The sequence below is a fragment of the Mytilinidion resinicola genome, assembly GCF_010093595.1.
Source record: "Mytilinidion resinicola strain CBS 304.34 unplaced genomic scaffold BDZ99scaffold_15, whole genome shotgun sequence".
Taxonomy (NCBI): Eukaryota; Fungi; Ascomycota; class Dothideomycetes; order Mytilinidiales; family Mytilinidiaceae; genus Mytilinidion; species Mytilinidion resinicola.
In genome coordinates, this window is record NW_022985451.1 from 797,511 (window position 1) to 823,099 (window position 25,589).

Sequence of the window (25,589 nt, forward strand, 5' to 3'; positions counted from 1 at the left end):
CTCGACTCAGACTCATTACTTGCACTCTATTGACTACTACACTCGTGACCTCCTTCTAGTCAGATATCGCAGCGTGAAGCTGCCTCGCCCCTCCAAATCAAACTCGCGATATCGAGCAGACTTCTCATTAACGTCTCCCCACCCCAACAGCACTTCCTCCAAGCTCCCTCCACACTTGCCCAGACCCAGCGTACTCCTCCCCGTCTACTATACCAACATCTAAGCTAACTCAGCACTGCAGTCTTGCGGCCGATTTGACAAAGGCAGACTGCTACTCCGGCCTAGTCCTTGAACTATCTAGATCGGCAGCATGTATGCACTTTTCCTGATTCAGGCAGGGAGTTTGTCGGGATGGTGCGAGCCCTAGGACTAGAATAAGGAAAATTCGTATCTATGCGGTTGGTACCATGGTGAGTTATCCTAAATGCCTCTCCGTGGTGTTGCTAACGAAATCTTCATGAGGTATCTGAGTATGATACACAGCAGAAAGCAGCGCCGACTAACCAATCGCTTAGGCTCGAGATGAGAGTCCTTTAGTCTCATATAGGGCCTCGTTCAGTCCTCACACGCGGCCGACCAGGGCTTCCAGTATCTCTCTCTTCTAGTGTATCCCAATGCCCGCGTGCGCCTCGTTCTCCACCCTCATCCGCGCAGCGGTTTGCTCACCATGAACAAGCAGAACAAAGTATCACACTTCCCGTACCACAGCTGCACCGGTAGCTCCTCACGAGTATCCTCTATCCGGAACCCAGAATCCACGCATATCAACTTACCATCATACCATACCCTGCGTAAACGATTCCCTCGCGCCTCGCAAACACAGCCGAAGAAAGTCTGTATCGATCATGATATCGCGATCCCTCTCATGCGCTTTCTGGAGTACAGACCCAGGTTGCAGAACCAGCTCCAGCCGCTGTCCGTCGCTCAGATCCAGCCGCTCTCCCAGCTCTCGTCGCCGCCACCACCAGCCGAGCGAGTAGGGTGCGCAGCGAATACTCTAGGGCTATTCAAGCCAATGCACCAGATCCGCCCTGAGCATGCTAATGTCAGGCGATCCCATGCCGCAGGCGATGGAGACACTTGAGTTTCTCGCGTGGTAATGCTGCTGCGCAAGTAAGCGCGTATGGTCCACTTCCTGGATCTTCCGAAAGACTGAGAATATCTTGCGAAGCATCTGGAACTTGAAAGCTATTCTGTAACGGTACGAGCAAATGCGTCGTCATGTCTGAGGCTGGTCTGCTGCCGCGCGCCCTGGTCTGGATAGGGGGGATCAGGAGCGTTCGATTCGGATGTGTCGAGCTCCAGCCTATCTCGGGTCTATCTATAATAGTAATCTTGACGCCTGGTTTCAGACCCAGGTCGTGGTAAGTGGCACTTCGATGCGAAAGCCCGGAAACCCATGTTGGGACAGGATATCCCGACCCGTCAGCGAACCATACTGGGCGTAACCGAGTTTTCGTCCGTCAGGGAGGGTTAAGGTGGCGGAACTGTCGTTTGGTGCGAACGGCAACGGGCTGGACAAGCTGTCGAACTACAGCTTCCCTTAAGTCCGTCCACGAGTCCCATCATTTTTCCCACTCTTCTTCATCTAATCCTGCTGTTTGTAAGACAGCCAACCTGAATCGCAGAAGAGAATTGAAGCGCAACCTTCACCTCCACGCGGGCCCTGCCCCCCGGTACCACTGAACGCTGCGGCAAGCATGCCCATGTCCACCTCGGATTTCTCGGCCTTCGCTGGATTCTGCGTCCACTTGCTACCTACACAAACTTCCGGAGATCAAAGCTGGAAGAAGGCGCTCATTTGTCTTTATGGGAATATTGAGCGGGTTCCCGTACTAGTATAGTTTGAGTACGAACCAGGCCGCAAGAAAGTGCCCTAAAGTGTACCAGAAATACGCACGTCTTAGTGACTGGGTGGCGGTGGGGGGCTGATTGGATTAGGAACGGAAAGATTTGCTTCAAATGTCTTGCAACTCCTGTCACGCATTTTCCCTAGCTCACAAAGCGGTAATTACGGGTCTATGGTTGAAAAAAGAATGCATTAAACGGTTAAGGAGAGGAAAAGAGGACATGGCATGCGACTTTGGGAGAAAGGGACTGAAGCTTTCGATATGAAACGTGGGGGCTATTCCGATGCAGAAACCCATAACATCACAGGCTAAATGGAACGAGATGTCTTGGTTTTGAGCGCAGTTCGTGTATATGAACGCTCAGGATGGCTGTGAAGTAGGTGATGTGGAAGCCTGGATGGGTCGGAGTAATAATAAGATTTCTACGTGGGATAGGCCACGTGATAATATTGAAGAATTCGATTTTCTGTTCTTGGCCTGAATGGAGAACATTGGAAAGATGCCAAGCACTTGACAGTGCAAGCCCTAGTTGATTCTTCTATTCTTTTTCTGTGGAGGCTTTTTGGGAAGCACCTGGTAATGATGGAGATAGGCCAGACAAAGCAGTCAACGCCTCTTCATCCCACGCCCAGCCTCACCGTCTTCGTCCATCGCACCCCATCGCCGCTATGCATCTGAATCGGCAGGCCAGGCCCTCGGGGAGCTGCCGCCTCGCGCTCTTGTATCCACCGGGCGTTGAGCTAAAAGGAGCTTGTCTCTCCGCATTGCAGGAATGTCTCCTTCCCGGAACGCCTATCTCGCTTTCAAGATGCATGCCAATATTACAAGAGACTGACGAATGAGATACATTATCGGTACGCTACGACCTGAACAATGCGAATCAGAGCCGACATTGTTTTCCCCCTCTGCGCCGAACCAGCAAGTCGGTGCAGATCTCCGATCACGACATCTGGCCCACCGCATTCGCGATGAAGCCAGCATCACCAACTCAAATGCCGATGTGCAACGGCTGCGACCCCAGTCCAATGCCGCCCTCTATCTGCTGCCAATGTCTGATTATCATTCCGTTGGCTAATTGCATCATCATTCATCTTCCTTCTCCAAGTTTACTAGTATATGTATAAGGTAGCACGGGTGTGCCTAGATCCTGGCTACACTTTCCCGACATCTCTCACGAACCATGGCCTCGGAAAAGGCCGAGCTAGAAGGCACTACGCCTAGGCCAGGCGTCTCTGATGCCTCAGATTCCGACGGGATTGAGGGTCTGCATAGCTCTACCGTCAACGAGACGGCACTTCTGAGGAAGCTCGATGCGAGACTGCTTCCTGCAGTGTCAGTACTGTACTTGCTGTCTTTCCTTGACCGCAGTAATGGTAAGCGTTGTTGTACATGCCCATATCGCTTGCGATGCTGACATTTGGATAGTTGGAAACGCACGTCTGGAAGGCTTGACTACAGATTTGGACATGAGTAAGGCTTTCACGTCATTCAAACACCTCTTGTCAAGATTAACATCTCCAAAGCTGGAAACCAATACCTCACTGGTCTCACCCTGTACTTCATCGGTTATGTTCTCTTTGAGGTATGTTGTCCATGTCCTCGTCATTTCACGTCCCCAACTGACCATTCCAGGTACCTTGCAACATCGTCCTCAAGCGCACAACGCCGAGGTTCTGGCTTCCTACCCTAACTTTAGTCTGGGGAATCGTAGCAACCCTGATGGGTGTCACACAGAACTTATCTGGCTTCTTCGCAGTCCGCTTCTTGTAGGTGCCAACCCCTTTGGAGCTGAACCATGGCTGACTTCATAAGCCTCGGTGTGGCTGAGAGTGGTCTTTTTCCCGGCGTCGTATTCTATCTCTCCATGTGGTACAAGCGCAAAGAAAGACAGTACCGTATCTCTCTTTTCTTTAGTGCAGCCTCGTTAGCTGGTGCATTTGGAGGCATTCTTGCGTACGGTATCTCTAAAATGGGAGGAGTTGGCGGTTACAAAGGCTGGAGATGGATCTTCATCTTGGTAGGCTCAGTACATTCGTCATTGACATCAAAAGACTAACAGCATCTAGGAAGGGCTTCTAACAATTGTTGTTTCTGCCAGTGCCTATTTCTTCATCACGAACTATCCGTCAACCACCAAGTGGCTATCTGATGATGAGAGAAAATTCATCCATTCCCGCCTGAAGGCGGACAGCGACGCTACTGAAGATGAAACGTTCCGCTGGGCAGAAGTGTGGCTTGCGGTGAAAGATGTTAAGGTCTGGCTTTATGGACTAGCTTTCCACACGCTGAGCTTGCCCCTTTACACACTATCTCTCTTCCTCGTAAGTCAATCCCATTCCAGCCTCTATCTCTCTACTAACCCAACTTGCCAGCCCACAATCATCAAAGGTATGGGCTACACCGCCGCCAACTCTCAGCTCCTGACCATTCCTCCGTACGCTCTCGCCACAATCCTCACCATCGCATGGGCCGTTCTCTCCGAAAGAAGCGGCCGCAGAGCCCCCTGGATCATTGCCTCGTCCATAATTGCAATCATTGGTTACATCATCCTCATCACCAACGATTCCCCCACGAAGCGTCCCGGCGTATCCTACACTGGTGTCTTCTTCGCGGCTGCGGGCATCTATCCTTCAGTCGCGCTTTCCCTCTCTTGGCCCGCCAATAACGTCTCCGGCCAAACCAAGCGCGCAACCGCCAACGCGATGCAGATTTCCATCGGCAACCTCGGCGCTGTGCTGGGCACCCAGCTTTACCGCCCCAATACCGCGCCACGGTACCTCCTAGGGCACTCGTTTGCGCTGGGGTATCTGTGCCTGAATATTGTGGTTGTTGGTACTTTATGGATTGTGCTGAACAAGGAAAATAAGACGAAAAACTTGCATTTGGAGCAGAATCCGAATACGGCGGGTTTCTTGAATGATGATGTCGAGAAACATCGTGGAGATAGGCACCCGAGGTGGATGTTCAATGTGTAAAGTGGGAGTGTTGCGAGGTCTGCTTATTAGAGCTTAAGGTCTTTAAACTGTGTGGAGGGCCGGTGCTTTTAATAGAAGGGTATGTGTTGGATGTTACTTTTGGGCAGAGGCCGTAATGTATGCATGTTGATTATACCCTGTGATCCAGGGGCTTTCGTCTCGTCGCAATAGTTTCACACTAATGAGCAATACCTTACGGTAATTTATCATCTGCCAGTGGGTCCCTCCTGTTTGCCTGTGATGGTATTCCAGATAGAATGGCACTAAACCTGTCGTATCCATCGCGTGGTATCTAGTGCAGACTCCTCCCGACGTCGGATCTCATTTATTCCAGCTCAGTTTCATCAATCTTTCGTTTCATTCCATCCCAATTTAATCCACTTCATTACTTCGTCGCTTGTCTACAAAGGTATGACTTGGTCTGCTGTTCTCTCATCCCACGCGATTTGATTATTACACCCGCGAATACGTCGGGACGTATTCCGACATCGAAACGACTTGAAGCTTGATGAATACATCCAGTTTACTAAAGCATCCCTGCAAGTCAAGGGTTTATATGTTTGTTACTTCAACCAACCACCAACCAGCGTCTCCTGGAGTACATCGACTTTCCAACATCATGCATGATTCGCCTGGTGTTTTGGGCCGCATGGGATCTTCCTGCATTGTCAATACACGGATAACTCAAAGGCATGAGAGCCCTTGCTCTGGATATCCTGGTTTCATTATACCTTATACCACTTGCAACGTCGTCATTGGTAGGGTGTACAATTTGGGGCAGGCACGCAGCTCAATTACTGTGAGCTAGAAAGGTCTTGATGTAACTCATTCTCTCGCAAAGTTCATGTTAGAATCATGTTCTCAATGTCTTGTTCTCTACCTCAAGATGGTATGCTCTTCCATTCATTAGGACCACCGAAGCTCGCACTAATGATCTCAAAGCTACCATGGACAGCCAAGCTCCTCCTTGTGACCTCCCTCTTACGATCCCAATTACAAATTGATGCATGCGGAAAAGGTTTCGAAGAAGACTTTGCCGAGGAAGATTTACAGATTTGGTAGTGGTAGATGGGTTTGTGGGTGATCTTGCCCGGTCAATCTTACATAAAGTGATGAAAGAGAACGCGGAGTACGGCTATAGCGCATCATTGTAAGTCTGTAAGTATGTACACTCAGCTGCTGTTATTTGGGCTGCTTCTAGGAACTTTAGGAATGGAATTGTATCATGTCGACTGAGCTGATACCTCACCGGAACACTTCAAGCAGTGGCAGACCAGCGTCCACAGATAGCACCTCACTTCATATCAATCCTCCTCGAAGGACCCACTTTTCTTTTTCTGGAAGGTTCTTAAACCCTTCTTCACCCCCAGTCAGCCTCCAGGAAGTTAGAGTAGACACCAACCTCCTCGCACAACCTCCGCCTACGTTTCAGTCGGTACATGCACCACCTGCGGTACTGTATGACTCCCTGAAGGCCCTCACAGCAGCCCGCGAACCCAGCAATGGCGCCCACGAAGCGCGAACCACCGGCTGCCAAACGGACGAAGAGACCTCAGAAGCCCGAGTCATCAGTTAGTGCGCGGAAGAACAAGGTCCAGAAGAAAGTCTTCCCGCCTTGAAGCTTCATCGGAACAAGCTCGTCAATATCAATGCTCCTGAGGATGACGCTCGAATGATCATGTCAGTTAAATCTCAGTTTTCATATTTAGCCTCGCTCTCAAAATCATCTCCCACTTTTATTCAATGAAGATCCAGAATCATGAAGATGTATCATTTGTTCAACCCAAACCCTCACCATTTACGTATACACGGAGGTCGTTACCAATAACTGACCATTTCTTTAGTGCTAAGCAAAATTCAATCGAGTCTCCACTGCTGCGGTTGCCAACGGAGATTCGTGGAATCATCTGGAAGTATGCCTGCGGTGGAAATCATATACACATCACCAACACGAGCTCGACGAACTATAGAACCCTCAGCTCGAGCGCCTCCGACAAGCTCTTCAACTCTGCTTACGCGCACCCGGAGAATCATGAGAGCTTCTGCCGAGTTGTAAAGTCAGACTGCGGAGGCTTTAGATGCCAATTTCACGCCACCGACGTACACATCACAAACGTCCAGCGAACTTGCCGCCAAATATATGATGAGACCTGGAGCTACCCGTACACCTTGAACCAGTTCTCCTTTGATTCAGTAATGACTCTTCGCGTGTGGCTGAAGCAGCGAGTCGCTATCCAGAAGCGAGTTACCGAACGTCTCTGGTTGGATCTGGAACATATCAGTTTCTTATCAACGGTATGGATGAAATGTCTCAGCGGCGTGAAGGCTGTGGTGGTCTATTGCAAGGTTAGTCGTTCTACGGGATACAGTCACCTTGAAATAGAAATCTCCCAGGCCGTGACAGAGCTCAAGAAAAATCTTCGAGAGGGCTGCGACATCAAGCTTTTGGAGAACTAGGAGTCCAAGCGCACAATTCACAAACACAGTCCTCCAATGCCCTACCGAGACCGGGAAAGCGATGTCAATCTGTAGCTTGGGCGTTGGACCTTGATCACTTGCATATCTTCTCGACAAGACCGATTCGACTGCAATTTATCCACTCTCACCAAACCCCCCTTCTACCCTCTCTCTTCCCAAAATCACAAGCCTAAGTATGCTACTGGACCTCCTTCAATCGAATGTCATTATCCTTCAGCGGCCATCATGGTGGATTTCAAAAGTTCTGGGTCATCACTTGCGAATGCTGCACGAAGTCGTTGGACTTTATTGCGAAAGGAGGTGCCAGGGCAACGTCTGGAGGTTTCTATGATACTTTCATTATATCGATCCACTCTCATGAATCAATCTTTTCGATTCACAAATATCAATCCTGCGCTAAGTCAGTGATCTACCAATACGTCAATGCTATTTATGAGATGGTTTCGATAGCTTCACAAATATTCCAGTGACATTTATAACATTCGAGCATGTAAAGCGGGCTCAAATAACTGAGAAAAAGAAAGAAGAAGTATCAGAGGGACTGATGGAAGTTGTGCTAGCTAACGAGTGATCTCTAGAAAGACCGAGAAGGCGAAGAAGGCTGCTGGTTTCCATTTCCAGACGGGCCCCTAGACGTCTCTGAAACACTCGCGAACCCTCTGGTCAGTCTGAAGCAAACCTTTCTTGGTCTAAATACTCACCACCGGTGCATGTGTGCTCTTGTAACGAGATCATTTCCAAAAATGGCACCCAGAAAACCCGAATGGTTCGGTGCGCAGCGGAAGAGAGGCCCCAAACGAAAAGTCGTCTTCCGCCCTTGAAGCGCCACAGAAACCAGCTTGTAAACTTGAATGCACCGGACGATGATGACCGAATCATATTGTAAGTCTCTACTTGTGACTCTCCACTCGATATTAGTGTCTTGCTAACTTGTGCTACAGGGCTAGACGGAACCAAATCGAATCACCATTGCTAAACTTACCAAAAGAAGTGCTCATCTTGATAAGGGAGTTCGCTTTTGGCGGACACCACATTCACATTACGGGCATCGAGCTGGTAGGAGAAGTTGGATCGTGGGCATTTCCCGCTCAGCAGCAGCTTTCTCGGTCTCAGCGGCTGCCAGAAGAGACAGGTATTGTTCGGAAGAATAAGAAGCTCTACCACTACGTTTACCCAGATCCAGACAACCATGATAGCTTTTGCACAGTTGGGAACCTCAGAGAGACAGAAACGGCTCGACTTCACTTCCGCAATTGTGTATATAAGATTACTGGTCTGCGCTTTACAAACGGACTGAGAATCTGCAGGACGGTATACGATGAATATTGGCACATACCCTACGCGTTGAATCAGCTCTCCTTCAATAGGCCAGATACTATGGAGCTTTGGCTAGGCCGACGGCTTCCAGTACAAAAGCGAGTCTTCCAACGCGTTTGGCTCAACCTTGCACGATCTCACCCATCACCTAGCTGTGGGCCTTTTTATCATTATTCACAGCTCTTAAGCAGATTGTCTGGCCTTGAAGGTTGTTAGGGTCTACTGTGGAGTCCTTCGTGCGATGGATATCGATCGTCAGCAGGCTGGCCGAATTTCCAACTTGCTGGTGGAGCAATCTAGAATGGCGTGGGATCATTTGTAGCCGAGTATTGCCGACGGAGCTTCAATTGAGCTTGTAGGGAACTAGGGATGATATGTACGTTGGGGCTCGTAGGTAAGAAGTCGCGACAGCGGCTCACTAGAATGTGGTGTTGAGTTGGCTTGACTCCAGCTCTTCTTCAATAGCACAGCTTCCGAGCCGCAACAACTCTTTTGATGTCGGGAACACTTGATTCGTAGTTGAAATGGTGAGGAAGATGTGGTTCGCTCCGCTGAGACGGTCGATCTCGATGGAAAACAAGATCTTAGCGGAGATCTCTTTCGCGTTCTAGCGAATGCCTGGGGTCATGCGGGGAACCCGGTAGAATAAAGAGGGGGTGAGTTTACGAAAGATGCCACGGTGCAGGTTCACGCAGAGCTTACCCTTACGATATACCACATACAGACTCATCCTAACGTCGAGCATGGCCATCTCGTTACTCAACACGATCACCCCAAAGGAGGGCAAGCTAGATATTGTAAGACCGAGATTTCTACCCCTGCCGCTTCCAGGGATCTAGGGTCTTCTGGATATGCAGAAGCATCCAGATCGATATAGAAACAACCGGTTGGGTTTCTTGAGCGTTAGGACACGCTAACTCATCAATACAGGTGAAGGAAGCGATTCTGAAATTCATGGATTTCACGACGCAGAAATATCCCGACTGTCTTGGCGCCGAGCTGTTGTATGATGAAGATGGCGAACAGCTTGTTTTGATCATGGCGTAAGTCGAAATTCTTCACTGCTGCAAATTACTCTCCATTATGACTTATATTTCTAACTTGCACAAGTTTCAAGACCCAAGACTCTATTAATACCTTTCTTCGGGAACCATACGTGCTCAGTCTCAAAAAAGGGCTCCCAGCGGAGAGCGTGGACAGTATGGAAGTAACAACGTATGAACGAGTTGGCAATTTCTCAAGATGAGCGGGTAGTGTGGTCAATGAAATCTGCGGCGATTATACAATCTGTTACAGTCCTCCCTGCACTCTGTTCCGCCATTGCGCCGCCCTGACCGTCTACCCGTACTGTCTAACTCTATCACTCTCTGTTTTTCGCACTTCTTCTTTAGCCACATCGCGCATAAGACGCAAACTTCGAGCATACGCATCTACAAACCTACTCTCGTCCCAAAACATGGCATACATGTCTCTTCTTTCAAGCCAGCAACTTACCTTCCGGCGTCGAGTCAGCCCGGTCGAATCAACCCGAAAACTTGCGCGGAAAATCTGACAGCATCGAGACGTAGGGCGTGCGAGACTTCCACACAATCCTGGAAATGGGACGTTTGATTCTGAGCGATTCTCGGCTGGAACTCCGCAGAAGGAGAACTATCGAAAGATTCAAATGCTTTTTCTAAGGATCGTCTAGGTGGCAGAAACAAATGCAGCATGGAATGCCGAAGCGCCACACCCACGAGTCAGAAAAATGGCAGATAGACCAACAACCAATCAAATGCTTCAAACGTGCGAAAAGGCGCCCTCTAGCCGCAACAGGAAGGTCAAACTCACCCGGCCCTCTCGCATTTCCGCGCTACAACTCGTCCGGCGGGCCTCGTCCCTAGTTTCCACGGCATTTTCCCTCGCCTTTCCAAACTATCACTCTCCCTGCATCGGCATTGACATCAGCCTTATGCATATTGAGGGAGTTCTCCATGAAGCTAGCCCCTGTATTCATAGTCTCCGACGGAGTTTATCCCGAGTTCGATCGCTCGCATGAGGCGGCTCAGTGGCGATCGCTTCTGGGGCGGCTTTTTGGTCGCCGCTTCAGCCTCCTCCGTCTTTGCATCTGCCACCTCGGGGCTAGGTAGGGACGTGTTTGGGGTGATAGCATGCCGTTCCCACATGGCTGGAGTATGCAGGAGGTGTGACAGCGTGGGGCTCGCTCCGTTATATCTGCTGCAGAGACGCGTCAGGTCTGGCCTAACAGCTCAGACTGCTTGCTCTCGAAACTCTACCTTCATTTTCCTCGACGAAGGTGATTTAATTACTGTCATGATATACGATTCCGTCCTTTTCTAAGCTTTCAGGCGGCTCGACCGCCCCACGGCTTCCTTAATGGAGTCCAATCCTTCCCATATCGACCTTTCAGCGAGCCGGCAGCCTCAGATATGGGCGGCGATAGGCACAACATACGCCCTGGCTGTAATCTGCGTAGCTCTCCGGTTCCTCGCTCGACGACTGGTCAAGTTCACATTCTGGCTGGACGACTGGCTTGTACTTGGGGCTTTAGCCATCTTGACCGCACTCATTATCGAGACGAAGTACTGGACCGACGCTGGAATGGGTCGACATGTTGCCAGTTTCCCACCCGCAGAGATCCCAGGAGTTTACGAGAAGTTCTTCAAGGGCTTGTTCATGGGCTGGATCATCTACATCGCCGCTATTTGCGTCGTCAAGTTCTCGGTGCTTGCGTTCTACTGGCGTATCTTCCAGTACACCTCGATTCGTATCCCGATCTGGATCCTCACTGGCATCACTGCGTGCTGGGGCTTGTCAACCGTAAGTAGTTCTTCATCCATCCAATCTTTTCGAACACACCTGACTCTCCTCAGATCCTCGTCATAATCTTCCAATGCACCCCCATCTCCTCCTTCTGGTCCACCCCCCAAGGCCCCGCCGTTACCTGCTCCATAAACTACAACGCCTTCTTCATCAGCTCCGCCATCCCGCACATCCTCACCGATGTCGCCATCCTGTGCCTCCCGCTCCCCTACATCTTCACCATCCAACGCCCGCTGCCCCAGAAACTCGCCATCACCGCCATCTTCATGCTCGGCGGCTTCGTCGTCGTCATCGCTATTTTACGGTTGGTGTATCTAGCAGCTGACTCGACCGATGACTTGGACGTCACGTGGGCATTCGTCAACGTCGCGATCTGGACGAACTGCGAGTGCTCGGTCGCGGTGGTGTCGGCGTGCTTACCGAGCTTGAGGCCGGTGATGCAGTGGGTGTTCACGGGCTCGCCGCACTCGAAGGCTGGGTCTAGTGAAGGGAGGCCGGTGGTCTCGTTGCCGTCGTGGCGGTCTAGTCGGTCGCGCTCTAATCACGGAATTCAGGAGCCGCCGGCTTGTATCGTCAAAGAGGGCCCGCGGCATCAGTATCGCTTCGTGCATGTCAGTGCTGCGGAAGAGACGCCGAGGTGCAATATCGTGACAACTAGGAGGTTGTCGCATGATGGGTTTGGCTTCGTGACTCTCGGGGCGTCGGAGACGGAGCTCGCGCGTGGTTCTTCGGAAAGCGCGGTGCGTGGAGGGAGTGGTCGATCGGATCTCGAATCGGTGGGTTCGTCGAAGCATACGGATAGGAGTTCAGAATTGGGGAAAGCTAGGTGGGATATGTATGACTTCTGTGATGATTTATGAGCGTTATGTTAGGAAATTGGGAAAGCAGGATGACTAAGACATGCACGTTAAGCATAAGCGATTAGAGTTGCGAGAAGATATGATGTGTGATAATGTATATACAGATGAAAAAATCGTGAAGAGCCGTCAATGCTCGGTGCCCAATCCTCTAGTGTAGAGTAAAAATACAGGTTCAAAAGATGTCGGAACCATCAAGCGTGATAGAATGGATGAATAGCGATGCTTTTAGTGAATAGTCACGTATTGAACATTCGTGATCGTGATGGTTTCCTGGGAGCAGAGTTCGGCAGCATTCGTCGAAGCATGATGATGGTGGCTGTGCGTGATGGTAGGGGGTTGGGCGGTGATGGTCGAGATGACTGTGGAGATGGACACCGAAGAGACTGAAACGATCGCTGAGCTGCTGACCTCGACCGCAGACACCACCGTCGAGCTCGCAGCAGGTGCGGTGCCATAGCCAGTTGTTCCGAACACAGCGCTTGTGCTGTTGCCAGGGATGGGGTAGTATGGCGAAGCTGTCGAAGAGCTGACCGTAAAAGCGGGTGCTGACGCAACGGGAGCAGAAGAAGATGAAACAGTGGCAGCCTCAGAGGCCACCGCCGAGCTCGCAGCAGCGACAGTAGAAGCAGCCGAGGAGTAAATGGGAGTAGTTGAAGAAGGAACTGTAGTGCCCTCTTCAAAGATATCGTTCTGTGCGCCATTGCTCCATCCCATCTTCTCGCTGTACGAAGGGTACTCCCAAGCCCCAAGCTCAACATTGTTCCCCTCCGCCTGATTCCAAACAACCATTTGCTTAGCGCCCTTAACGCACTTGCTCGCATCATCGGGACAGTATACGGGGGTTTGCCCCTTAGCAACGGGTATGGTGGACGTAGCGCCAGTGACGTTGCATCGATAGCCGGCCATGTACATATTCGGCTGTCCGCAACCGTTGGGGACCCAAAGCCAGGCGCAGTGACAGCCGCCAGGAGGGCAAGCGGGCAGCGCAGCGGGGACAGAGAATGAAGCTAGACGTTTCCATGGCGTGTGAGCAGCTACGGTAAAGACGACGAGGTTTTCGCTTGTCACGTCAGAGAGTTCGGAGTTGTAAGAGATGGCGAACGCGGAGCCAGCGGCCATGGTCTGGTTGTTCGTGTGTAAAGCCCCGGTCCCGTCCGTGATACACTCTGGGGGGTTACCTGGCCCGGACCAGTCCTCAGGGTGCTCTTTGCCATCGGGCCAAATGGATGTGAATTTGCCATCGTAGGAGAGAGTGGTCTGCGCACGATTGTGGGCCATCTCGACCTCGAAGGAACCGCCGGCAGGTAATTCGAGGATGTCGCCTTCGTCTGGGGGATAGGCGTCGCAGCCACGATCGTGTTGGAACCACCAGTCGGCTTTCGCGAGGTTGTAGAGTGGGTTGACGGCAGTGTTGGTGTTGGGGGCATCTTCGTGAGAAGTTCCATTAATGCAGTACATGCCTTTGACCCAGGGCACGGTGTGGGCGGTTGCCAAGCTGGCGAGGACGAATGGGAGGAGAGTTTGGAAATGCATGATGAATATGAAGATTTTAGTGGATGGATGGCGCTTTCAAAAAAATTGAGCTGATTTAGCAATGAAGGAATGGGCGTGAAAAGAGTGTCGGCAGTCTATGCCATGTAACGAACGTGAAGATGAAAAGAATGAATGACTGAGGTGGAAATGTCTTCAAGACGTTCTCACTACTGGATGGAGTTGTAAGTGTGATAGCGAAGGTAGTGTATAAGTAGGCGCATTTTCATGGCATCTCGTACGAATAGGGGCTGGCGTCAGCGCAAGCCTCATGTCACACCAGGCACTGCGTCTTAGCATCCTAGGCCAAACTGTTAGAATTCTGATGAGTAACTCAGATAAATGCTTAATGACGCATATGGGCGTAGTTTAGGACGAGAACGGTGAGTCTTGAAACTCGTGAAGTGGAGAAAGTTGTGGTTCTCGCAGCCGCCTTCGTGTCGTGTTGAAAGATTGACACAGCGCTTGGCAGGAGACGGTCGAATGAGAAGATGCGACATTTGCGAATCCGAGGTGATCTCCGTTTGGAAACATTGCAGCGCGTTTCATTCATTTGATTAAGGGCGTTGTTTCGGGATCCCACCGGGAAGCTTAACCGAATTCGATATGTAGGACGTTCAAAGCTCATGCCCTTTTGTGCCCTTGTCTCAGATGACTGATCAGTAAGTACATCTAAGGATCGTAATAACCATGGGTCCAACGCGAAAGAAGATGGAGATAGTACACAGTAAAAGGGGAGATTCTGGCTAGAGTCTGTCTACTTTCAGCTAGCCTATGCACGTGCCAACCCCTACAACAACCTCATCTCATTTTTCCACCATATCTCATCACCATTATGACCCAATTCCTGCATCTCAATAACGCTCAGCACAAGCCTTCTATAAGATCATGGTATTATTTCCATCGATGAAGCTACAAGCCCGTTTTCGCGGCCTCGAAATGAGGAGATCCGATCGATACGAGTCCAGTCAGAACATATTACTCCCCGTCTACGCTTCCCTTCATGTTCTTCGTTTGATGTTTTACCTAACGAATTCAACTAAAGCCAGATATGAATCTTTCGATCAATTTTCTTTGAACGGCTAGTAGCATCATGAGCACTTCTAAATTCGTCCGTCAAGGTCAACAAACCTTGCGCGGCGATTGGGCGTAAGCATGTGGCTGTAGCACACGCAGGTCAGGCAAGCACTGCGGCTCTCTTTGATTCAAAAGAGACTGGCCGTATTGCTGCTGTAGCTTTGGAGGTACCAGAAGTCCACCGAAGACTCTAGATACCCCAACACCAAGTTTCCCCTCATGCTGCTTTGTGTTGCAGATGCTGCTCTATACATCTCGTATCAAACAGTAGGTTCAAAATTCGTTGCTCTTTGTAGAACCCAAGCATCCATAGACACTTTGTTTGTGTCCATTGCCCAGATAAACTGTGGCACGATTGTCCGTACATTTCATAAGAAGCGCGATAGATGAAAAGTCTACCGCAAAGCTCGCTCTTGCAATCTCGCCACAAGTGAAATACAGAAAGCAGAAGCGAAAAGCCATGGCGAAAGTCAAAGATGAAATCCAGCTGCCACTATTATCAAAGCCAGAAGCTAGCATTCCCGCTCTCTCGTACCCACCGTTCTCCATTGAGGAGCTTTGTTACGCAATCCAAAGTGGCCGCGATTTCACAAGGATCAAAGACTGGAGCCAAATGTGTGATAAAGCGGAGGTAGAAGCTGGTGTTCGCCTGTTATGTGAGAACTGGTCACCTTTGTTCTACGCAGTGGAGCGGAACTGCACTAAATGCGTCACCCTGCTCCTCGAATATGGCGCGAATGCGAAAGACAGGGCAGTCAGAACTTTGATACCAGTCATCGCTTTTTCTATTCTCCATGGGCAGAGGATGGCTTTGAATACTGCGCAGGTCTTGAAGATTTTACTAGCATATGGGGCAGACCCCAATGTCATTCCCAAAGATATGTGGGTCAGGTACCTAGACGTACCTTCGCGAACCCCCCCAGCCCATTATTCACAGATCCCCGAAACTGCGTGGTGCAGCGAAGCCAGACGGTTCCAACTCGCGGATTCAATGAATTTGACGCACCGGTACTTCCTGAACAGAGCGAATCGAATAGCATATACCCCCGTTAAAAGGGAGCAGATCGCTAAAGCCGAAGGTATCACTCGCCTCCTTCGTGTTCCGTACTATATTCTTGGCCAGATTCCAGCAGCCAAGCTTGTTACTGTCAAGGTTCTCGCCCATATCGCAATGAAAATGAAGGAAACGGATACGTCTTACGTGATGGCATTTGCCGGTCCATCCGGACATGGGAAGACCGAGCTGGCGAAACAAATGGGATCTCTCCTGTCCGTTGAGACGACACTCATTGATACAGCCTAGATGAGAGGGGACTGGGACCTGTTTGGAACTCGAAACGGTTACATTGGCTCAGAAGGAGGATCATCTCTCAACAACTTCCTTGCTAGCAACAGTGGGCAGAGAAGCGTAGTGTTCTTGGACGAGTTTGACAAAACTGCACAAGAAGTTCGTACTTCGCTCCTTACGGTCTGCGAATCAGGTAAGTCTCTCGCACTAGATCTTTTAGGTCTAACTTTCAATACTAATCCTAACAGGCAAGTACGAGGATAGGCGCCACAACACCGCTATCGACTGCTCTAGAACAATCTGGATTATGGCGACCAACCTCGGAAAATCCCTCATCGAAACGTTCTACGCGAAGAAAATGGACAACAAATCCGACGAAGAGCGCGACAAGGTTCCCATAAAACCTCTGCAAGACGATCTGAAGAAACTCTTCAGCAAACATTGGAAGGTACGTCGTTACTCTGGAGCGCAGTACGTGAATAGCAAAAGTAGCCTGCTTACAGTTATTAGCCTGCTCTTGCGAGCCGAATAAAATTGATCGTCCCATTCTTTCCCTTCAGCCGGGGCGAAGCCGCAGTGGTAACACATAAGTTCTTCTTGGATTTGTTCGATCAAGTCAAAAAACCAGTCGTGATACGGCCCGGGCAACACCACTGGGTAGGACATTGCCATTTGACTGGGAAAGGTACAGAAATCTGCGAGTACATCGCTAAAGAAGAGTATGAGTGGGCATTCGGCGCCCGAGTGCTAAACGATGCGGTCATCGCTATTGCGAACGATCTTTTCATCTCATACACCAGAGTCGATCGAGATGAAGAGATTACCGAAGAGACGAACAACGGGCCTTTGCAGAGGTTCGATGTCCAACTCCGCCCTACGTCGGATGGCAATTCGGAGGCTATCGTGCTGCACAAGGGACATACCGTGTTGCCAGTGGAATGGAAGTAGACTGGGATTCAAGAAGCTGAGATGGGCGGCGGGGACGTCGGACTGTCTGTGGATTAGCTATTATGGTACAAAGTAGTGTAGAACTATATTTTTTTCTCCCTCATTTTCGATGACCCGTCTACCACGCCGTTACTTTGTCCCTCGCTCTTTTATCCGAAAGCTTTAAGCCGAACTTTATTCGATGCTGACTAGTTCCTATATCTTTCTCTTCCTGTATTATTTCGCTCAATAGCAATAAGCAAAGGAGCATTGATATACTAAAGAATACTCCAGAAGACTCTAGAAGTGTTCTAATGCCTTAATATCCCACTAAACAGCCCATTGCCTAGATCCGTCTAACACGATCCATCACTCCCGCTTGCAAACCACCTGAACCACCCGACCAACACGTGCCCGATCACACGCGCCAAGCTTTCTAATTTCCATTTGGTATAAAAGCCCGCCTCCTCCGTGAACCATTTCTTTTCCTCATGGTGCGAGCATGGCGGGTATGTAACACGTAGATGATGAAAAATTCATGGTCTGCGTGGGAGTCATGCAACAATCATCACCACCTTCTGACGGCTGGGCTGGGCTTGCGGTGAAGGCAATACCCCCGGACATTGAGGCCGATGGTTCGCGGGTATTGGGTGGAGGATCAAAACCTTACGGGCCCTGGGACCATATGGTTCGCCGTATCTCTGGGACTCGGAGAACCGCAAAAATGATGATGTTGACCACCCTCCCTTCAAACTTGGCATCCTTATCAATCGTACCACAATGGCATCCACTAGCGCCTTCTCCAGCTCACAGCCAGTATCTTCAATCTTCCCAGCTGAATGCTATCACCGCATCCACTCTTCTACCCCCTCCATTCTGCCATTCTGCGTGCGCAGTTGATTCAACACCACCCACCAACACCACATCAAAGCTCTGAATGACGGTTTTACAAGACAACGACTTCATAAAAAATGTCGAACTGGGTTGTTGATCCAACCGACACCACCACCTGCATCTTCCCCACTATCTCCGTCGACGATTTCTGCACCACCACCAGACCCATGGGACATCATGGCTGAAGTTTTTGCAGGACCACCGCCACCATTGGAGTTTGCTGCTCTTGTTTTACTCAAACACATGGAAATCTGCCATCACATTTGTTGAAACCGCTTCCTCCAACTCTGCCATGAAGAAGGAATGCGCTCAAGGCGCTGCTTAAGTACGTACTTGAAAAAAGAGTTGGAGCTTGGACGCTTACTAAGATCCACGTGACCGATCCATATTCACGTGACCTCTGCGATGCTTGGACTACTTGGGGAGTTGTTAGGAAGCTGCGAGGTTGACAACGTGGGGACCTTGACGGAAAGACTGAGCTGGTAAAGACAACAGGCAGGTTGCGAGGAGACGATGAGATTCAGAATTTAGTTTACGAAACTAATCGGCCATGACGAGACCCACCCCAGAAGAAAGCTCCCCAGTTCATCGAGCGACACGCAGAAGAAAACTCGAGGGGAAGAGACCTTGGGAATGAAATATTCCAATACATATACACTGTTTCGACAAAAGTTTACAAATACTTCATCTCCGCTGCGTGAAAGAGTCTTACGCAACCAGAGAGCTCCTTCTGAGTTCAGGCGGGTGGCGAGTGTACACACTGTTCAAGAAAATCCTTTACACTTCTTTCATCTTCTCAGAAGCACATCAAGAGACTTCAAACATGACACCCTATTGTATAAGAATTATGCCATAGTCCTGTGCCCACGGTCCCGTGAAGCATAACTACTGCTTCTTATTCTGCGCGTAAATGAAGTTGGCGCCTGAGGATGTTGATTAGCTTCATGGACAAGCATGAGAAACAAAAGAAACCGCAACCACAACAACAATCGAAACCGATCTCCTCCCCATCGCCTACTTTCACTAGTAGCGATTTCCCTTGACATCGACGACTGGCTCTATGGACCGGGCCTCTGATACCACCTCAAATTCCTTGGTGCTAAAAACCTCCGAAGTTTGTGACATCGTTGAGGCATTCAATCTGGCTGCTAGGAGGTGGTTTAGGTCATTCGCCTCCTTCCACCCGTCCACAGCCGTGCGCAACAATTTCCTTATCTTTGGCTGCTCGGACAATTCCCAACTTATCATCTTCGAGGTCACCATGCCCGTCAACCCACTCAACGTGATCTCGAAAATCAGCTGTAGAGTGGGCCAATAGCGTCCGTCCCACGCCACACACACAAGCAGGCCCATCTTGAACAGTATTAAGACGTAGCAGACCGAGACCTTGTCCCACTTTAACCAATAAAAAAAAGTACACTGACCGATAGTGATAAGTCCATTCAGCTCTGACCACCAGGCAGCGCCGAATCCCTGTATACCGCTTCCCCAATGCTTGCGGTCACTCGGCTTGGTGAGGTTCAGTGGTTCCGTAGTTCCGTTCTTCGGTGCGAAGACGAGGAAGACGTAACGGTGTTTCCCGGTCTTGGGTGGAGGTCCGGGCGCTTTGTACGGCATGATGGTTTCGGTCTTGTTGGCAGTCTGCAAGCCTCAGCTATGGTGTATGGAGAAAAGAGAAGAACATACCACAGCAACGATCCAATGGCAAATCTCGCTCCACTCTGGATTGTCCCTCGACGGCGCATCTGGATCCGTAAGGGCAACGACATACGTCGTATTCTTCTTACCTCCCAAGTTCAGCACATCCAGGAGGGTAGAGCCATTTCCACTCTTTAGGGTGATCGTCGGTTCGTCTTGCACGTGCTTGACCTTGAGGGTATTGCCCAACTCGGCGTCCTTCTTGGGCCAGGAGACGTCAAGGGTGAGGATAGGCGAGAAGTCGTCAATGACTGAACATTTAGGTTAGCTAGGTTTGAGCGTCGTAGGAAGAAGGATGAGTGAGACGTACCCGTGGGGATGATCTCGGCTTCCTTGAGGCTGTCCATTCGTTAGCGTGATACGGAGATGAGATGGAAGCTTGAGGCTTGAAGGAAAGAGACGAGGGGAAGTGTGGGCGACGTCTTACGCATCTCGCACACTCGAAAGGCTCCCATCAATCTCCTCCTTCAGTGGCTGTTGATCGGTTGGCAATGCATGACTGAATGTCGACAGCTGAAGCAGCTGCACGAAGAGGAGGCCGAAAGAGAGGTAGCGGAGCATCGTCGATGACGCTGAACGTTAGGGAGTCGACTATAGCGTTAGAAGAAAGTTCGCTCGCCAATTGAGGCGCAACGATGGTGCTGTGTTTAGTTGGTGAAGTTGGTGAGGTCAAAACAAAGCCATCGGATTCCGAAATGCCATGTTGTGAAGTGCATCGTCCCTCCCCGCAATCATCATTTCGTCATCTGCAGATCATCCCTGCCTACAATTGTTGTACAGCATAACAGCACTTGTTGCACATTTCAATATACAGCAAAATACACACGTTTCTCTCATTCAACCTCATTCCCACCGTCTATGTTACAACCCTCAACTAGAAATGAGCCGCGAATTAACGCCCTGACCCTCCTACCCCATCTCCAGGGCGGGCCAGAAGAGCAGAAAAAAGCCGGTGACAGAAGTCGCAGCAGCCATAGCGACCGCCTCCAACGCCAGCAGGAGGACCCAAGTGGAATGATGATGACTATGCACAATATGATCCTACAGTGAAAATACACATCCTTTCCTTTCCAGATGAGCGCTCCACCTATAGCACCTCGCCGACAATCTTTGCGGCCTCTTTGTACGTTTTGAGGAGCTTCTCGCACTTCTCGCGCTCCGCTTTGATGGTGTCGTCCTCGTAGAGAAGTTCTTGGAAGAGGTCTTCCTTGTAAAGCTCGCTGACGAGGCGGTTCTGGACGACATCTTTGGAGTGGTTGACGAGGAGGTGCATGACGGCTTTCGGGACTTGGTCGGCGATAGTCTCGCGGACGATGTTGAAATAGGATGAGATGAGGCGGCGGATGAGTTCGGTTTCGAGGGCCTCCCGCTCGGTGAGGGCAGGTGGTGCGTCTTCTTGAGGCTGTGATGGGACTGTTAGTTTCAAATATAATCGATCGCGACACTAAGTAACTTACGAAAGGATTGTCATAATCTCGTGATGATAAGTCGTACTGATCTGGCACCATCTCTAGGATATGCTTATCCGGTGCACGAGTATCACCTCTACGGAAACTCGCCGAGATGCTTGGTTCGACGTTGGAGCTAACAGATCGGCTCACCGGACGATCGGAAGACGACATTTGCGGTGGTGCGCTTGATGGCATCTGACCCTCTTTACCGAAGAAGTAGTTCAAGAAGCTGTCTTTAGTACCTCCCTGCTGCTGACCGAATGTCGGAGAGCGTGAATGAGCTCCGTTGAGTTGACCTGCAATACCGTAAGACCCGTTCACAAGACGGCCAACTGCTGGAGACATACTCCTGCTGGCTTTGGGGTTGTGACCGCGAATAGGAATTCCGGCTTTCTTCTCTGCAACACCCTCTTCCCCATCTTCCTCTTGTGGGCCATCGATGCCATTTACGCCGTTCAGTTCCTTCATCCGTCTCATTTCTCGCCTCTTCCTTTCCTCGGCTGCTGCTATTTGCTTTTCACGCTCCTGCTTGTCGTTGATCACGGACGACATGGCAGCGGCGGCTCCTAGGAAGTTGGGGTGGTTCGTGTTGATATATGCGCGCTGGATATCAATGAGAGACGCAACATACGACGCTGATGGCCCGAGTTGCTCGCGAAGAAGGTCGGATACAACTTCAATCAGCTTTCCTTGGAGTCTAGGGTATCGGCTAAGTTCGGTAGATCCGCAAGTGTGGCAGATCTTGATTAGTTCTTCGTATACAAGCTCCACACATCGCTGACTCGGGATCTCTAAAAGTTTGATCTGTGGTTTCACAAGCAGGTCAAAGGCCAGCTCAGGCACAAACAAGCTTGGCCTAGGTCCGGTTGAGTTCCGAATTGCTGTCCGGATATCGAGTACGGAGAGGTTTGTTGTAGGATCAATAGTTTCCAAAGAGTTGCCAAACACTGAGTTGAAAATATAGTATATCCTCGCACCCCCACATAATTCCTTTGTCGAGATTTCTGCTGATGTCCCGTCGATTGAGGAGATGAAGGAGGATGCGAAGCGGGTCATGAGCTGAAGGATAAGGGAGCCACGATGTTCCTTTCCGGTAAACGCAACATCTCCGTAGCTGGCCAATTCTTGTTGCGTTTGGCCCATCAAAGTGTTCAAGCGAGCCTTGATATCCGGTAGTCGATCCCGAATGTGGGTCATGAGAGTAGTATTAAGACTCTTCGCTAGGAATTGTGTTCCGCATCGATTGGCCATGTTCCTGTACGCGGGGTGATGCCTGAAAAAGTCACGTTCTGCTCCTAAAGCCTCTGCCAATGATTTGTTGCCCTGGATGTCCTGCTGAGACCGGTTCACTACTCCAATGAAACCCAGCTTCAACGGGTATACGCGTCCTGACAGAATGTCCAGTGCGTTTGTTCCGTGGTCCATGAGATCAATTTTCGTAAGGACGCCGATCGTTCTCCTGCCCATGGGATCCACATGCCGGGCGAGCTTGAGTGCTTCCGAGTTGACGATGTCGACATTCGCAGGTGACACTGCCAAAATTATACTGTTGGGTTTAGCGATATACTCGGAGATGAGGTTTCGGGTCTGTTTCTCGATGTCTGATGGCTGATCGCCGATGGGGACCTAGGAAAGGGTTGTTAGCATCGCTTAGAAATTTTGCACATGCTGCGGCAACAAACTTTTGTCAGACCAGGCAGATCCACCAGCGTCAAACTGAGGACGTGAGGAGAGTAGATTTTTAGGTTTATGGGTTGTCGGTTGATGCCCTTGTTGTTCCCTGCTATTCGCGCTGTCTCGTTTTCGATCTCCCGCTTGACCTCGGAAAAGTCGTAGAATCGGCGGCCGGATACGTGATGGAATTCTGCCCATTCTTGCTGGCCCGCAACGCTGGCTGGAGTATGGGGTATGTGGACTTCATCCTCCTCTGGCTTGTCATCGCGCTCGCTGGGTACGTTGATGAGTTGAAGGATGAGTGGCCGCCGCGTAACGATGCCGCTTCCACGAGGTAGAAAGTCTCTGCCAACGATGTTCTCAAGCACTGAAGACTTTCCGGACGACTGCGATCCGACAACGACCTGTAATAGACTGTCAGTATAGGCGCGGCATTCCCGACACTGGCTGCGCGGGCCCTACAATTTGCGGCAAGTCCAAGGAGTCGTTTCCGATGGTGTTGAAGACCAAGTCTTGCAACTTGTTCACTATGCCGAGCAGGTCTTCGCCCAGCGCTGCCATTTTGATGATGGTGGATGTCGAAATAGTGGCCGACTCCTGATAGCTGGGACTCTCAACCGCGTAAACAAGGCCGGGGCAAGGAGGCAAACGAAGCCTCCGAGTGAAGTGGCAAAGGGCAGTATCTGAGAGAGGAGGGCGGTGCCGGTATGACGTTGAGCACACCGTGCGGTGAACGTCAATGCCACGAGGAGGTATATGGGTGAGTCTTGTGGTTGTTCCTGGTGACGACGATTCCAACTCTTTGAGAGCGCGCTAGCCAAAACGGGTTATTAGAAATTTATGCCGAGAAGAGGCGCAACCCGGAAACCTTTATCTATTCTTCTCTAGGGCACATCTTGAGAACGTAGCTGTTTAAGATGGTCGAGATGTAGGATACCTGTTGCTGAGACTTGCTGTTCGCCAGTATTTTGAAGACTACCTTCACGTGGAGAGTCTCAGCCAATCAAAGGACAAAGAGCACCGGGAGAGTTCTCCGCACTGAGGTGTGTGAAAGGTCACCCAATTTGGTCAAATATGGGTGCTGTACTGTTACTGGCTGCAATTTTGTGAAGATAGATTGAAATACATAAATTGTGTTCTGATATATCAGATTACACTAAAGCCCTCCAGTCCCGTACCAACCAAACGCTATCAAATCGATGTAGACCAATACCTCAGCTACCTAACTTCGACGGTAGCCTCGTCACATCTACCCCCGTCTTCTCGGCGACATCCCAGATCGCGTCGACGACTCTCTCCACATCCTTGCTCTTGATCGGTATCCGGTGATTGCCATCCCATTCCACTAATGTTGCCGTCCCAGGCGCACAGTACTGTTCCAGCAGTCTCCGATGTAGATGTAGTCCCTCATCCGCCAATCCATGCACATGTACCGTCGGTGTCTTCAGTACCGCCTCATCGTCGACCTTACCCACAAACTCAAATCCCTCACTGATTTCATCGGCCGCCACGAGTGCCTTGCTCGAAAGCAATTCAGGCTGCCCCGGGCATAAATTCGACAGCGGAGCCCGTCCCGCCATGAGTATCCCAAACCGCCATCGTATGCTTGAGTCCTCTAGAAACCCAGGCGCCAGATCGTCACCCGTCTTCTGAGCCTGCCGGATCCTCGCCTCCTGCTCGAGAAGCATCGACGCAGCTAGCTTTGCTCCCTGCGAGAACCCGACCAATCCAACCCACTCCCCCGTCGCGCTCTTCGCGTCATCTGCCGCCATCGCGTTGCGGATCGCGTAGCTTATTTCCTCAACCACGCTTTCGGCGTCGACGTCAGAATGCTCGCCCATCCAGCGCAGCCAGCGGCGGAAGGGCGCATGCGAGGTGTACACGGGGATGATGGCGGGGTGGGGATCGCAGAAGAATGGGCCGTCGGCGAAGACGAGACGGAAGGAGGGGCGGAGGTAGCGCATGAATGAGCGTGCTTGGGCTTCGAAGATGGAGGCGTTGACGCCGCCGCCGTGGAGGAAGAGGAGGCGGGGGAGGGTCAGGTCTTCTTGTAGCGGCGGTGGCGCTGCTAGATGAGGAGCCATTGTCGCGGGTGAGGTTGGCAGTAGATCTGATCGAATGATGTTGTTTGATCAGAAAGGGCTCGATAGCATAGTAGTGTGTGGGATCCAGCTGGGCGATAAGTCAAGATCTTGATATTAAGAAATTAAAGTGCAAGATTGAAGAAGACAAGTGAGGATTAAGTAGAAATAAGACGGCTTCAGGTCATCCCTCGGAGTCCGAGACCATCGCCGGGTAGGGCTCGTAAGGCTGAATTAGAGCCGTGGCACAAGGCCCATTAGGCAATTGGTGTGAGACACGATTAGGCGACACCTATAAGGCGGCCATTGAGTCTTACCCGCATAGAGGCCTCTTAAACAGGCCTTCTACAAATGTACGAATGATGCTGTGTTCACGTAGCAGATTGCGCAGGACGGATGAAGAACAGGACTCAGGACTTGTGGGGCCGCAGTCCCCTGTCTAGCGCCTTGCATTTCCCGACGTAGCGCTGACTATTCACCCTCCACTACCTGCATCTTCACACTATAATGCTGATATGAGCAATTGGCTATACAAGATCACTCATAATCCCTTCACCATCTGGCCAGCCGTCATGCCGGATTCACTCCGAAAGCCTTGTCAGACGGCTTGAATAGAAGTGCATTGAGACAACGTCTCTGCACGATTGGTATCTGTTTACCACCTTT

The 25,589-nt window shown here is 50.6% G+C and overlaps 11 protein-coding genes across 11 annotated transcripts; 7 read left to right on the plus strand and 4 right to left on the minus strand.

Annotated features, from left to right (window-relative positions):
• Positions 1-3,030: 3,030 nt before the first annotated feature.
• On the plus strand, positions 3,031-5,040 carry BDZ99DRAFT_510542 (MFS transporter; the record flags this gene model as incomplete). Its single annotated transcript, XM_033724477.1, has 7 exons — positions 3,031-3,223; positions 3,276-3,320; positions 3,374-3,432; positions 3,483-3,616; positions 3,663-3,867; positions 3,917-4,171; positions 4,223-5,040. 7 exons carry the CDS (start codon positions 3,031-3,033, stop codon positions 4,823-4,825), a joined length of 1,494 nt encoding a protein of 497 aa, XP_033573873.1. The 3' UTR covers positions 4,826-5,040.
• Positions 5,041-6,050: 1,010 nt separating this feature from the next.
• BDZ99DRAFT_479285 (uncharacterized protein) lies at positions 6,051-6,881 on the plus strand (the record flags this gene model as incomplete). Its single annotated transcript, XM_033722227.1, has 2 exons — positions 6,051-6,396; positions 6,670-6,881. The coding sequence occupies 2 exons, from the start codon at positions 6,051-6,053 to the stop codon at positions 6,879-6,881; spliced, it is 558 nt and encodes a 185-aa protein (XP_033573874.1).
• A 1,185-nt stretch (positions 6,882-8,066) lies between these two features.
• BDZ99DRAFT_479286 (uncharacterized protein) lies at positions 8,067-8,920 on the plus strand (the record flags this gene model as incomplete). Its single annotated transcript, XM_033722228.1, has 4 exons — positions 8,067-8,185; positions 8,245-8,435; positions 8,481-8,614; positions 8,837-8,920. 4 exons carry the CDS (start codon positions 8,067-8,069, stop codon positions 8,918-8,920), a joined length of 528 nt encoding a protein of 175 aa, XP_033573875.1.
• Positions 8,921-9,363: 443 nt separating this feature from the next.
• On the plus strand, positions 9,364-9,866 carry BDZ99DRAFT_523473 (uncharacterized protein; the record flags this gene model as incomplete). Its single annotated transcript, XM_033725804.1, has 3 exons — positions 9,364-9,417; positions 9,551-9,663; positions 9,731-9,866. 3 exons carry the CDS (start codon positions 9,364-9,366, stop codon positions 9,864-9,866), a joined length of 303 nt encoding a protein of 100 aa, XP_033573876.1.
• A 1,019-nt stretch (positions 9,867-10,885) lies between these two features.
• BDZ99DRAFT_422208 (uncharacterized protein) lies at positions 10,886-12,477 on the plus strand. Its single transcript, XM_033716975.1, has 2 exons — positions 10,886-11,440; positions 11,494-12,477. Exons 1-2 carry the CDS (start codon positions 10,997-10,999, stop codon positions 12,301-12,303), a joined length of 1,254 nt encoding a protein of 417 aa, XP_033573877.1. The 5' UTR covers positions 10,886-10,996; the 3' UTR covers positions 12,304-12,477.
• A 597-nt stretch (positions 12,478-13,074) lies between these two features.
• Positions 13,075-13,836, minus strand: BDZ99DRAFT_393162 (uncharacterized protein; the record flags this gene model as incomplete). The annotated part of the gene is made up of 1 exon (XM_033715832.1): positions 13,075-13,836. A coding segment is annotated over one exon (762 nt), but the record flags the coding sequence as incomplete, so codon positions are not given.
• A 1,908-nt stretch (positions 13,837-15,744) lies between these two features.
• On the plus strand, positions 15,745-16,397 carry BDZ99DRAFT_88031 (uncharacterized protein). Its single transcript, XM_033728991.1, has one exon. It carries the CDS (start codon positions 15,791-15,793, stop codon positions 16,211-16,213), a length of 423 nt encoding a protein of 140 aa, XP_033573879.1. The 5' UTR covers positions 15,745-15,790; the 3' UTR covers positions 16,214-16,397.
• BDZ99DRAFT_465668 (uncharacterized protein) lies at positions 16,017-17,215 on the plus strand. The gene is made up of 3 exons (XM_033720601.1): positions 16,017-16,391; positions 16,447-16,646; positions 16,709-17,215. Exons 1-3 carry the CDS (start codon positions 16,214-16,216, stop codon positions 17,144-17,146), a joined length of 816 nt encoding a protein of 271 aa, XP_033573880.1. The 5' UTR covers positions 16,017-16,213; the 3' UTR covers positions 17,147-17,215.
• A 1,297-nt stretch (positions 17,216-18,512) lies between these two features.
• On the minus strand, positions 18,513-20,283 carry BDZ99DRAFT_465669 (phosphatidylethanolamine-binding protein). The gene is made up of 5 exons (XM_033720602.1): positions 20,145-20,283; positions 20,028-20,056; positions 19,706-19,968; positions 19,444-19,660; positions 18,513-18,942 (listed from the first exon to the last, which is right to left on the minus strand). Exons 1-5 carry the CDS (start codon positions 20,276-20,278, stop codon positions 18,905-18,907), a joined length of 681 nt encoding a protein of 226 aa, XP_033573881.1. The 5' UTR covers positions 20,279-20,283; the 3' UTR covers positions 18,513-18,904.
• A 319-nt stretch (positions 20,284-20,602) lies between these two features.
• BDZ99DRAFT_422216 (dynamin-1) lies at positions 20,603-23,594 on the minus strand. Its single transcript, XM_033716976.1, has 4 exons — positions 23,305-23,594; positions 22,851-23,246; positions 21,175-22,794; positions 20,603-21,119 (listed from the first exon to the last, which is right to left on the minus strand). The coding sequence occupies exons 1-4, from the start codon at positions 23,401-23,403 to the stop codon at positions 20,805-20,807; spliced, it is 2,430 nt and encodes an 809-aa protein (XP_033573882.1). The 5' UTR covers positions 23,404-23,594; the 3' UTR covers positions 20,603-20,804.
• A 410-nt stretch (positions 23,595-24,004) lies between these two features.
• Positions 24,005-25,290, minus strand: BDZ99DRAFT_573617 (citrinin biosynthesis oxidoreductase-like protein CtnB). The gene has a single exon (XM_033728303.1). The coding sequence runs from the start codon at positions 24,924-24,926 to the stop codon at positions 24,057-24,059; it is 870 nt and encodes a 289-aa protein (XP_033573883.1). The 5' UTR covers positions 24,927-25,290; the 3' UTR covers positions 24,005-24,056.
• Positions 25,291-25,589: the final 299 nt, after the last annotated feature.

Bases quoted from the DNA above. Each gene is read 5' to 3' on its own strand.
- BDZ99DRAFT_422208 (XM_033716975.1), top strand. From the start codon at position 10,997: ATGGAGTCCAATCCTTCCCATATCGACCTTTCAGCGAGCCGGCAGCCT. The intron at 11,441-11,493 runs GTAAGTAGTTCT...GACTCTCCTCAG, and splicing joins CGTGCTGGGGCTTGTCAACC to ATCCTCGTCATAATCTTCCA.
- BDZ99DRAFT_88031 (XM_033728991.1), top strand. From the start codon at position 15,791: ATGTGGGTCAGGTACCTAGACGTACCTTCGCGAACCCCCCCAGCCCAT.
- BDZ99DRAFT_465668 (XM_033720601.1), top strand. From the start codon at position 16,214: ATGAGAGGGGACTGGGACCTGTTTGGAACTCGAAACGGTTACATTGGC. The intron at 16,392-16,446 runs GTAAGTCTCTCG...TAATCCTAACAG, and splicing joins CCTTACGGTCTGCGAATCAG to GCAAGTACGAGGATAGGCGC. The intron at 16,647-16,708 runs GTACGTCGTTAC...TACAGTTATTAG, and splicing joins TCTTCAGCAAACATTGGAAG to CCTGCTCTTGCGAGCCGAAT.
- BDZ99DRAFT_465669 (XM_033720602.1), bottom strand. From the start codon at position 20,278: ATGCTCCGCTACCTCTCTTTCGGCCTCCTCTTCGTGCAGCTGCTTCAG. The intron at 19,969-20,027 runs GTACGTCTCACT...CTAAATGTTCAG, and splicing joins AGCCGAGATCATCCCCACGG to TCATTGACGACTTCTCGCCT. The intron at 19,661-19,705 runs GTATGTTCTTCT...TGAGGCTTGCAG, and splicing joins GCCATTGGATCGTTGCTGTG to ACTGCCAACAAGACCGAAAC.
- BDZ99DRAFT_422216 (XM_033716976.1), bottom strand. From the start codon at position 23,403: ATGGCAGCGCTGGGCGAAGACCTGCTCGGCATAGTGAACAAGTTGCAA. The intron at 23,247-23,304 runs GTAGGGCCCGCG...AGTCTATTACAG, and splicing joins CCTTGGACTTGCCGCAAATT to GTCGTTGTCGGATCGCAGTC. The intron at 22,795-22,850 runs GTTTGTTGCCGC...ACCCTTTCCTAG, and splicing joins ATCTGCCTGGTCTGACAAAA to GTCCCCATCGGCGATCAGCC.
- BDZ99DRAFT_573617 (XM_033728303.1), bottom strand. From the start codon at position 24,926: ATGGCTCCTCATCTAGCAGCGCCACCGCCGCTACAAGAAGACCTGACC.